This window comes from Podarcis muralis, chromosome 17, assembly GCF_964188315.1.
Source record: "Podarcis muralis chromosome 17, rPodMur119.hap1.1, whole genome shotgun sequence".
NCBI classification, from domain to species: domain Eukaryota; kingdom Metazoa; phylum Chordata; class Lepidosauria; order Squamata; family Lacertidae; genus Podarcis; species Podarcis muralis.
The window spans coordinates 25277989-25290010 of NC_135671.1; the positions used below are offsets into that span (position 1 = coordinate 25277989).

At 45.5% G+C, this 12022-nt stretch overlaps 1 protein-coding gene across 1 annotated transcript; it reads right to left on the bottom strand.

Moving 5' to 3' along the window:
* Positions 1 to 1676: 1676 nt before the first annotated feature.
* Positions 1677 to 7911, bottom strand: DMRTA1 (DMRT like family A1). The gene is made up of 2 exons (XM_028712098.2): positions 7212 to 7911; positions 1677 to 5972 (listed from the first exon to the last, which is right to left on the bottom strand). The coding sequence occupies exons 1-2, from the start codon at positions 7813 to 7815 to the stop codon at positions 5125 to 5127; spliced, it is 1452 nt and encodes a 483-aa protein (XP_028567931.2). The 5' UTR covers positions 7816 to 7911; the 3' UTR covers positions 1677 to 5124.
* Positions 7912 to 12022: the final 4111 nt, after the last annotated feature.

Genomic DNA, 12022 nt, shown 5'->3' on the forward strand with positions numbered 1-12022 from the left:
TCTTTTCCAGGGAGTCTTCTCTTCTCCTGAGGTGGCCAAAGTATTGGAGCCTCAGCTTCACGATCTGTCCTTCCAGTGAGCACTCAGGGCTGATTGCCTTAAGAATGGACATGTTTGATCTTCTTGCAGTCCATGGGACTCTCAAGAGTCTCCTCCAGCACCATAATTCAAAAGCATCCATTCTTTGGCGATCAGCCTTCTTTATGGTCCAGCTTTCACTTCCATACATCACTACTGGGAAAACCATAGCTTTTACTATACGGACCTTTGTTGGCAGGGTGATGTCTCTACTTTTTAAGAGACATCACCTTGGTGATGTCTCTACTTTTAAGAGATTATGTCCCTACTTTTAAGAGACATCACAAGGTGATGTCTCTACTTTTTAAGAACACTATAGTTAGAACCAGTTGGAAGAGAGCTGTTCAAAGGTAGGCTGTGCCATGGAGGAAGATGACCTCTTTCGTCACAGTAGACAGCAAGGTCATCTCTTAATTGATCTGGAAATCAAACACAAAACCTAACAGGTGGGACACCCAATTGGGTTTTTCGGCACCCTGCTCTAGGATTCCTCTGCAGATTTCTCTGCTTCATCTGTAAAAAAGGGCTTATGCTATATCAGTCTTTCCCAACTGAAATGTCGGTTCACGTTTAAGCAATTTAAGAGAGCGGAGACTGTTGTGTTGTGTTTGTTTCATACATGCAGAGACTTAAACTATCCTCACTGCAACTCTCTGCTCACTTCCTTCTCCCACTTACGTTAGGGAAAAGCGCTTGCAGAGAAATAAGAGGCAGGTTTCAGCCAGACGATGGCGCTGACCATGGTACTGTTTATAAACTGTCAGTTTTAACCGAAAGCGACAGCAATGTGGGGAGAAGGAAGAGGCCTTCGATTATGTGCTTTTCTTTTTATCAAACTCATTCAATTTGGGATTTTCTCTTCCTAAGAATGCTTTCAGCCTATTTTTTCAGGATAAGCCATTGTCTAAACATGTTCATAATATACATCCATAGACGGATCGATCCTGTTGGGAGTTCACCAAGTTATTTTTCCTAAAATTTACAAAATGCATCACTAATCACCAGATAGTTTTGTGAGAATAAAGGTTGCTATAATTTCTCAAGGAGCTTTGCATTTACAGTGGTACCTCGGGTTAAGTACTTAATTCGTTCCAGAGGTCCGTTCTTAACCTGAAACTGTTCTTAACCTGAAGCACCACTTTAGCTAATGGGGCCTCCTGCTGCTGCCGGAGCACGATTTCTGTTCTCACCCTGAAGCAAAGTTCTTAACCTGAAGCACTATTTCTGGGTTAGCGGAGTCTGTAACCTGAAGCGTATGTAACCTGAAGTGTATGTAACCTGTAATGGACTCTTGTTCCAACCCTTTGCATGTAATATTTAACCAGGCTAAGGTTTACCCTTCTGGATAAAATGCTGAACTAATGGCTACTAATTCTTGTCCGTGGTTAACTTCAACTGGATCAAAAAATATAATCCCAGCTCTTATTGGTTTGGGTTTGCTTGTCAAACAAAAAGCACACACCTCCTTTCATTGGTTTCTTAAATTGCAATGAATGTGAGCGGCCACAAGATGGAGATCGCTGGCTTTAGAAGCTAATTCGGTTAAAGGAAGATTTCCACAGAGCTATGAAATGAAGAAGTGTGTAAGGGGGAATCTGGACATTCATGAGAAAGTTTAATAAATGTATCACAACGGCTGTACACCAGGAACAAATATTCAGGTTAATCACTCGCATTTTTCAACTGGCCCAAAAAGTCAGAGCAAAACTTGTGAATAGGGATATAAACGTAGGAATATAAACAGATTTAATCCTAGGTTCTCCGTAAACATGAAGTGCCCTGTGGGTAAGAGAAACACCATATTCTGGACTTGTTTACACCCCAGGAGGCCTGACTTTAAGATGACAGCATGGTAGCTATTCTGCTACAAATGAAATTCAGTCCCAGAATCAGTTTGTCTGCAAATGATTTTATAGGGGAGGGAGAGACAGATGAACAAAATATTGCTAATGTATCGCCACCACTAAGTGAAAGTTTCCATAACAAAGTTCTGCTCAAACATAAGAAAGCTCTAGCCTGTAGATCACCAGTGGGCTGTTGTTTTATTTTTATTTTATTTTATTAGTTTTTCAATAGACAGAAAAGATGGGGAAATATGCAAGCTTCATGAATACTCCTGCACAAACTATTCCACTGACTTTTTCAAGCTCTTTAATAGACACAGAACATACAAGGATGTATCCCTGATCTTTGTCTGAAAAGCTTATGTAAGATGTGGTACACGTAACATGATAAAGAGATTTGTTTTTTTCAAAACGCATTGTAAACAAAAATGCTTAGTCTGTTTCATAAAACCTCTTTTTTTATCACACCCTGGGAAATCACCATAGATGGAGATACGGCTTTCATCCTACTCTGGAGATGGGTTAGATTCCTTATGTGCATATATTTTACTTTCAAGTAGCTTTTGCAGGCCTTACTATCTCTTTATCTCTCTGTATGGATGACAGAGTGAACGCAAAAATGCAGAAAACTGATTGCTTTCACCAAAGAGTCCTGACAATCCCTTAACATGAACAGTGCTGGATTTATGTATAAATTAAACAAGCTATAGCTTAGGGCCCCACTCTCTTGGGGGGGCGCTAAAAATTTAAAGGAAAAAAACTGGATGTACATTTCCAAAATATAAGATAAAAAACAAATAAAACAAAACCTACATACAGCAACAGTGCTTTGAGTTGTGTAGGGTCCTGTTTTGCTATGTGCAAATGGCTTTAGATACCTATGAGGTCCATAAATTACCATATAGCATATATTCAAGACAAAAAACAGTGACAATTTGTTGTTGGCAAAGGACAGCTGGACATATAAAGGTCCCCATTACCTTCAGTAGCTTAGGGCCTCATCAAACCTAAATCCAGCCCTGAACATGAATACTCTGCAAGTACAGTATATTCTCTGTATAGCCTCTAACAGTCATTGACAATATTCACTTCTGTAATGTCATAATTTTGGACTTAGGCATTTACGGTATATACATGTTTCTGCCAAATGCTCCAATAACTCCCCGCCCTAGACAATTATGCAAGCAGAAACCATTTTTTTAACTGCACCCTATCCCACACAATCAGAGCAGTCACTTTTACCCATTTCAAATTCCCCTATCATTGCATTCATCAGCCATTTAAGGCATGGCACACTTATCTGAAAGCAACTCTGAGCAGACATGGTTTCTATCCAGGCAGCTTACTGGGCTACACATGCTAAGATTCGGAAGCAGAAATTCTTCATGCGCCTTCAGATCCTGTTCTGACAATGTATAAATAGTGCTTAGCACACTTGCTGCATTTGGATGAAATATGATATGGCCTCATTAGATCTCTCCTACCCTCTCTCCTCTGGCACAACTGAGAAAAGGAGATCGGAAGACTTAACTTTTGTTTTTAACTAGCTGCAGTTTAGTGTTAGGTTCACACCTAAACAAACGGTGGTTAGTCTTAACAAAGGTTTGCTAAAACATGTCAAATGCAGACCATGGTCTATGATGTTGTCTTGTTTGAAGAAACCAACAGGAAGATTAACCAGCTGAGGGTTCAGATGGATGCCTAAGCTGGTTAGCTGAAAATCCTAGTGAAAGCTTTAATTTTCCTCCTTGCATCCATACTACAGGAAGAAAGGTGAGGCTCATTCACACAATGCTAAACCTACATTGAGCATTACATCCAAACCAGGCCATTCTTGTATTTTTTTCATGCCTGGGAACCAAAACCCACATCATAAAAGAGTGCTTATGCACCCAATTCCTGATCACTTTTGATAGAACAGTTTATTATGCCCGGTATCCAACTGCTCTCAATATCATACATTTAAGATCCTTTTTTTGAATCAAGTGTCTGTATTTGGGGGGAAATATTCCAATTTAAAAACACTGAACACATCAAATATCTAGGGAAAGGACAACAGGGAGTCCAACCGCAAATATGCATTGGATTTCTTCCACGTTTCAACTTCGATCTTCACTCACAACCTCTTAAATGTCACTTTATTTATTTTTTTCTTCCCCAAAAGTATAAACATGAAAAATATGTATACAAAAGCTCATCTTTAAAATCAGTGCTGATTTTAAATTATCTCTTAACAGCTATTATTCTGGATTTTTCTCAGCTTTCAATCTGTTTTATGTCAAAATAAGGAATCCCATTAAATCCTGCTTAAAAAATAATAATGATAAAGCATTAGAAACTACTGATTAGCTAGAGGGGTAACAGTGTTAGTCTGTTGCAGCAAAAAAGACTAAAGGGACTTTGCTAGTTTAAGTTGCCACAAGATTCTTTGTTCTTTTTTGCTTATTCGCTCTTCATTAGCAGAAGGCACTTCTTGGAACTTGGGCTTGTATCCAGAGCAGCACTAAATAACCATCAAACAGCACAAGGATTCCCATTTCTGCAACGGAACTTTCTTCCTTTCTGTTCCCCCTGTGCCATCCCCAAATCTGCTCTGGAGGGTTGCGGGGAAACCCAGAATAGATTTAAACGGTGTGCTGGGAAGGAGGAGAAGGGGCGGGGGGGTCCCATTGCACAAGTGAAAACCTTGTAAAAAGGTAAAGGTAAAGGACCCCGGATGGTTGTCCAGTCAAAGGCAACTATGGGGTTACGGCACTCATCTCACTTTCAGGCCAAAGGAGCCGGCGTTTGTCCACAGACAGCTTTCCAGGTCATGTGGCCAGCATGACTAAACTGCTTCTGGTGCAATGGAACACTGTGACGGAAACCAGAGCTCAAGGAAACAGTGTTTACCTTCCTGCCGGAGCGGTACCTATTTATCTACTTGCACCGGTGTGCTTTCGAACTGCTAGGTAGGCAGGAGCTGGGACAGAGCAACAGGAGCTCACCCCGTTGTGCAAATTCGAACTGCCAACCTTCTGATCGGCAAGCCCAAGAGGCTCGGTGGTTTAGACCACAGCGCCACCCGCATCCCTTGAAAACCTTGTGCCGATGCAGCAGCTACTTGAGAGCTGCAGTGGATACAAGCCACAAGGCCCAAAAGCAATGACAACCCACTTAAATAAGTACTACAAAAAATAATAATCAAGATTTGATGCATACACTATTTGTGTTCTTCATTCAGTCTAGTGTAGATCTTGCTACTGAAACTGTCTTTATTGGGGAAGTAAGATGCATCTTTGATCATTCCTGAAAAGGAATAGTCCATTGCTGGGTGGAAAGGCAAGGCAGGAAACAGTCCTGTCCTAAGGTAGGATGGCATCATTCCAGGTAAGGCTCTCCCAGGTGGGGAATATGCCACTCTCAAAGGTCCAATTCCCAGTCTAGGGCTTAGACCATAAAGATTCGCCTCATTCCCAAAGGAAGCTGGACTGCTTTGTAGAGGAGAAAAGGCTGATTTATTGCCAAGTGCCCTGACATCGATTCCTAGGAGGCTAAAATCAGAGGCTCGCTGGAGGACGCTGCATTCTGGCAATGGTGAGGTTGCAAGGTCTTGCTTCTGTTCATTCACGTTCAGTATCTGCTCTATAGCTTGGACTATGTCTCCTCTGCAGAAATGCAGGACTCTCTCTAATCTGCTTTGCTTGTGATCTGGAAAGACCTTGGTAAGGATATCAAGCGGGTCTCTGCGTCTTGAAGTGCTAGAAGCTGGAGGAGGAGGAGAAGAAGGGATGCTGGAAGTGGAAGCAACAAAGTCCTTGAGACGCTCGCTTTCATTCCCCGATTCCATGTCTGACGAAGACAAAGATGCTGAACTATCGGTGCCTTTTAACGAGTCGTCGGCACCTGAAGGACAAATGGTCATCTCTTTACCTGAAATCTGTGGACCAGAAGAGTTCTCTTTATGGTCTCCAGTAGCTTCAGGGGAAGACTTCAAGGAAGGTATCTGCAAGTAGGCTGCAGAGCTCCTTGGTTCACTGTAGTGAAAGCCGTACTTCTGAATCTTCTCTTCTGCAAAAGAAAATTAGACATGGAATCAAATACTCATGAGCTTATAAGGCACATCCAGTATCCATGTCTCCCTCCTTCTCTCTCACCCCCCCCCCTTCTGTATTCACAGCTGTGCATCATATAGAGCAGGCATGTCCAAAGCCCGTCTCAGGGGCCTAATCCGGCAGTTTATCTCCTGGGGTAAAATCTGAAAAACAACTCAAATCCTAAAAAAAAGGTCAACAACTTGAGCATGTTCCTTTGAAAAAAGTTTGGGCACCCCCAATACAGAGGAATTAAAGTGACCACACATCTTTCTCTTTTTTACTGGCATTATATATGCAATGCAATCCCTTTGGAAATTCTATTCATGAGTTAACATACTTAAGAATTAAACTAATAGGAGCACAGCCATGCTTACACATGTTGGATTTTCTACACAACTACCATTTATTGGCCCAGCACTGTATCCATTTATTCTGCACATATGGCAAGACACCCAAGCAGCCATGCAACCTGTGCTCTTACTGCAGCTGGAAGTATAAACATGAAAACGTGAAATACCCACTGAGATCTACTTGTGGTTTTGCCAGTTTTAAAAAACTAAACCAAGGATGAGAATCCGCCTTGCAAATAATAAAAATTATTAATACCAGCCCCCATTGCCTACAAAAGAAGACAACAGCATTCCCACTTTATTTTTATGTAGTTTCTACTAGAGAAATTCCTGGTGGTTTGCACCTTTAGTCACTACGATTTCCTGTATGAGGGACAGTCTACAGTAGGGTTTGTAAAAAAAAAAAAAAAGCGCTCAACAAATTTGGGGTCCGGATTTTCACTTCTTGAAATATGGCAACCCTATGGATCCAACTTACTTGGCCTAAACAATGTTCAGCTGAATGTCAGTAATTTACATCACTGATAGAGAATAGTAACTTCTGGCACTATGCCATAATGAATATCCTGTACTATGCATTGTTTTCGGTAATACTGCATACTGTGCAAGGTATTATGGCTTTCCTAATGATAAGCTTTAGGAATCCAATTTCAATATATGATGCTATGTATTTGGGAGTGTCATGGGAACACCGTAGATGCATTATTATTGAGGCATTTCGTTCTGAATCTGCTAGACTGAGCCAGAGGATGATGACAGGTTGGTGCCCTGCCTCCCCCTCCCACATTAATCCTGCCCCCCGCCCAGCATCAATCCCTGTCCCCACCCGACCCCGTCGCCGTCCATCACCCCCGCAGTCGCACCTCTTCGTCCGCGCGGAACCTCCGGGCAGTGGCCGTGGCGCACGGGCTCCCCTCCTGCGCTCGCGCTCCCCGGTCCGTCTGCGCTCCGTCGAAGGGCAACGGCCGTCGGCAGCGGCGGCGTCTGGCTCCCGGCGCGGGCCTCGCTCTCCTCGTGCGCCTGCTGCCTCCGCAGCGCCACCTGCGCGGCCATGACCCGCTGCCGCTCGGCGATGAGCGCGCACTTGGCGCACGCACAGTCTCGCCAGCGGCAGAAGCGCTTGTGGCCCTTGAGCGCCGACACCACGCCGTGGTTGCGGCAGCGCGCGCACTTGGGCGTGCGAGGGTAGCCGCCGCCGCCGCGCTCCAGCCCCGACGCCCGCGGGAAGGAGCGGCAGCCGCCGCCGCCTCTGTCCCCCGACGGCGACGGGCCGGCGCTGGCAGCAGCAGCGGCAGCCGCCGCCACGGCAGCAGCCGCCGCGCGCACAAAGAGGCTCGGCGGGCGGAGGAAAGAAGGCGGCATGGGCACCCCCGACGGCACGGGTAGCGCCGGAGAAGAAGGGGGCGCCCTGGGCGACGAGGCAGACAGCGCCGGCTGAGGCAATAGGGGAGAGTTGCCCGTCGCCATGGAGCAGGCAAGACGCGCGTCCTTGCGCGCCAGGCGCACGTCGGAGACTGGAGGGACCCGACGGCTAGAGTCGAAACCTGTCCTGTGCCCGTCGTGCGGGGTCTACACCATGTGGGCGTGGCCTTCTAGTTGCCACGCCCATTGGCGCGCGGGGAAACGCCCCCGAGAAGAGAGAGAGAGACGCCCTCGACGGGCGGATTGAAAGGCAAGGCAAGCCTTTCGCAGCAGAAATGACTAGGAATCAGGATTTTTGTTGGGGATGGGAAGGTCTTTTGTTAGGGATGGGGGCAGAACCTCAGTTTGCTATGTATTTTTTATTGATTTTGGGGGGCAGCTGCCGCTCCCTGCCTCCCAACTTGGCTATGCCCATGCTGGGAGTGTTTCTCCAGCTTACAGACCAGAGCTTTCCAAATTGTGTGATGCCCACGACTTTGTGTGTAGGTGTGTTGCGCAAACGCTCCTCGCCAGAGGCATAGCTGGGGGAACGAGGGACACTGGGTACCACACTGTGGGGGGTGGCACTTACACTGGGGCCTGCAGTGTGCCCGAGCCACACATCTCTCCTGGGAGTGGTGCAGTGGCTCAGGCACCAGCCCGAAAGGTCAGTGTGCTGCTTGCATCTGCCCACTGCCCCCCTCTCAGGATACCACCCTACAGCTTGCCCTGCCCCGGCTTGCTGGGACGCAGGTGGCGTGGTGGTCTAAACCAACAAGCCTCTTGGGCTTGCTGAACAGAAGGTCGGTGGTTCGAATCCCTGCGACGGAGTGAGCTCTCATTGCTCAGTCCCAGCTCCTGCCAACCTAGCAGTTCGAAAGCACACCAGTGGTAGTAGATAAATAGGTACCACTGTGACAGGAAGGTAAACGGTGTTTCTGTGCACTCTGGTTTCTGTCACTGTGTCCCGTTGTGCCAGAAACGGTTGATTCATGCTGGCCACATGACCCCAGTGGCGTAGCGTGGGGGGTGCAGGGGGGGCCGGCCGCACCGGGCGCAACATCTGGGGTTAGGGCAAATCCACAGGTTAGGGGGCGCAAATCCATGGGTTAGGGGGCGCAAATCCACAGGTTAGGGGGCGCAAATTACTTGCCTTGCCCCGGGTGCTGACAACCCACGCTACGCCACTGCATGACCTGGAAAGCTGTCTGTGGACAAATGCCAGCTCCCTCGACCTGAAGTGAGATGAGCGCCACAACCCCATAGTCGCTTTTGACTGGGGTCCTTTACCTTTTTTTACCTTTGCCCTGGCTTGCCCTGGCCCCCTCCGCCTCGGGTGCCCAAGCGACTAACTACACCGCTGCTCCCTGCACTCCTCCCAGGGTTGGAAAGGGGTTAGCTTAACCTCCAGTTTCCTATTAAAACTGAATTACTGTGTCACAAAATGAGGCGTGTCTAAAAAGCGTGTCACCACCATGAAAAGTTTGGAAAGCTCTATTGAACACTTTCTAAGGTTCTTACCCCTTGCCCAGCGCCAAATGAGTACCTGTGATTTGCAGGCACATGCACAGCACTACGTTGGACATGCCCCACCTCCTGTTATTACTCTCTTCAGCCCCAGGGCAGTAAAGCCAAATGGTCAGGGCTGGTGTGTTGAAAAGCAATCAAAGCTCTTCCCTGAAATCACTACTAATGTTTCTTGAACCTATAGACCAGTGGTTCTCAAACTTTTTGGGGCCAGTTCCCCGTTGGTTCCATAAAGTGGTCACACTATTAAAAAAAACATTATTCAGAATAGCAGTTTGCAGAACCCACTGAGGAAGGCAACAACAATAGCTTGCAGATACTTAATATGCTTAGGATTTTGTTTATGTTAAGTGATGTATTAATATGTTTAATTATATAAGGTGAAGATTTAAGGATGTTAATGTTTAAGTTAAATTTCATAAAAATTGGGAATTGGAAAACCGTTAAAAGGACATGCAATGAAATTCAACTAAGGGGAAGCAAGGAAGTCACTTAACAAAGTTAATAACTGTAATTTTCAATAAGGTTATGATTTATGTTTGTTATGTTTGTTTGTTTGTTTGTTTGTTTATAATATTGTGAAAACCAATAAAAAATTTTTGGGGGAAAACAAAAACAATAAAATCCAAAGCAGTAGCAATTAATTGCACGTTTATTCAAAGCTCATCTATTTAATTCAACGTAATGAGTGAACTTGATCCAAGTCTGTGGAATTGACTTTAGTCTGTTAAAAAAACCTATTGCTATAATAATAAATGTTAACCTTTAAGAAAACAACTCTATGCGTATCTACTCAGAAGCATGTCTTACTTCAGTGGGACGTTCTCCACAAAGGGCCACCACAAATGTTGGCTTTGCTGCAACAAGCTGGACAGCTTCCCTTTGGAAATGCAGGTTGGTTACTGCGAAAAGATCCTGGGATGTGTGAGTTGGCTGTTGTGTTAATTCAAAGTTGCGTTAATTGAGGACAGAGATCTTAGTGAAGAAGAAGAAGAAAATCAGCAGGCCGTGCAAATCTGAAGCCAGCCAACTTCTGTTATTTTGGAAGGCTTCCGTAAGTGAAATCGCCGGAGAATAACTTCGGAATTTGGCTTCCTTTCGTGCTCCTTGTTAAGCATCCGTGGGCTGTTCCACATCTGCTGTGGAAAGCAGAGTGTCCCTGTCGCTTTGTCTTCAGGAATTGGCCAGTATTCTTTCTGCGGAGACGCTTAGGGTGTCTTCATTAGCTGGTGGTTTTTTTCCTCCCAATTAAAGGATCTGCTTGATTGGGAAAGCGGTTAGCCTTTCACAAGGAGGGCTTTGATGAAAAGGCAAAGCCACTTGCTCCATAGTTACCTGATGGGACACATCTTTTGGTTTCATGTCCCCCTTTTAACTTGTTCTTTTGTGAGTAGAAGATCATTTTCAAGAGCGGGTTGCCAGACCTCTGGCAGATTTATTGTACATGATGAATGACAGCAGTTTGTTTGATGAATGACTTCAAAGTCAAGGGTTGGGTTATAGCACAAAGCAAAGCATTTTAGAAAGGGAAATAAAGCAAAGCCTGTGCATCTAAATCGTATAGTATAGCTGCATGTGGCAGGAAATGGGCAATTTTAATATATTTCATAATTAATATCCTTAAATCTAGGTGGTTCCTGAAATAAGTTTCTTTAAAATCTATAAGCATAGGTGAGTTAAGAATAACATTATCTAAGATGTTGCACGTCTCTTTAAACAGCTCGGTCATTTCAATGTGTTAAGCCCTAAATTTGTAATCTCAGAGCCAAAATAGATGGTACACAAAATGCGCCCCATGTCTCCCATTTATGTCATTGTTAAATAACATCCCTGGGTGCCTATCAGGATTGGGATCATAACACTGAGAGGGGGTTAACCATTTCACCCTGGGGACAATCCCAACAAAAATCTCATCCCTTCCTTGCAATAGTGGCAGATAGAAATGTGGGGGGATTTTTCTATGAACCATTCCATTAAAAGAAAGAGTTAGCCCTTGCGTGGTGAGTTCCCCCCTCCCACCAGTAGAAATAAAGACACTGGACAACATTATTTAGGTTAATGGGCTAAAATTGGCCACAACTTTATTGGTTACAGGTGATGAGCGGTATTGGCTTAGGCATTGGTCCTAATCAATAATAATAATAATAATAATAATAATAATAATAATAATAAATTTTATTTATATCCCGCCCTCCCCAGCCAAAGCCGGGCTCAGGGCGGCTAACAACAATAAAACAGTACAAACGTACAGCATAAACAACATTCTAAAATCATTCATTATAAAAATTAATATCCGGCTTCAGTCTGTCTGTCTGAGAGGCCGGGAAGGGTTAACACCAGTAGGGGGAGTCCTGCTGATGCACATCAACTAGGCACTCCCCTGGGGTCACCGCTCGGGGGCGTGCCTTGGGCCCTGGCCTCCGTAGACTTCGGACAGGGCCACGCCCCCCAGAGTCCTTTACCAGACTACCCTTCACTATCCGGGGGAGGTGATGGTGCTCCTCCCCCCCCCCCCCGTTCATCTGCATAACAAAACCCCGACGAATGCCTAACTGCCACTCGAACAAAGCTCCCCAGCTGATCGGCAGCAAAAGAGGATGCTCCTCTGCCGCGCTTGGCCTTAAGTGGGGCAAGCCACACGCCCTGAGCCAGCCAATTGGCTGGCCAGGGAATGACGCGTCAGAGGATTCCCCTGGTCGCGCAGGGCTGGGAGTCAGCCACCGCACGAGTGTTGGGGGCGGGAAGC

Coding starts and splice junctions, on each gene's coding strand:
- DMRTA1 (XM_028712098.2), bottom strand. CDS start 7,815: ATGGCGACGGGCAACTCTCCCCTATTGCCTCAGCCGGCGCTGTCTGCC. Junction 5,973..7,211: donor GGTTCCGCGCGGACGAAGAG/GTGCGACTGCGG, acceptor TTTCTTTTGCAG/AAGAGAAGATTCAGAAGTAC.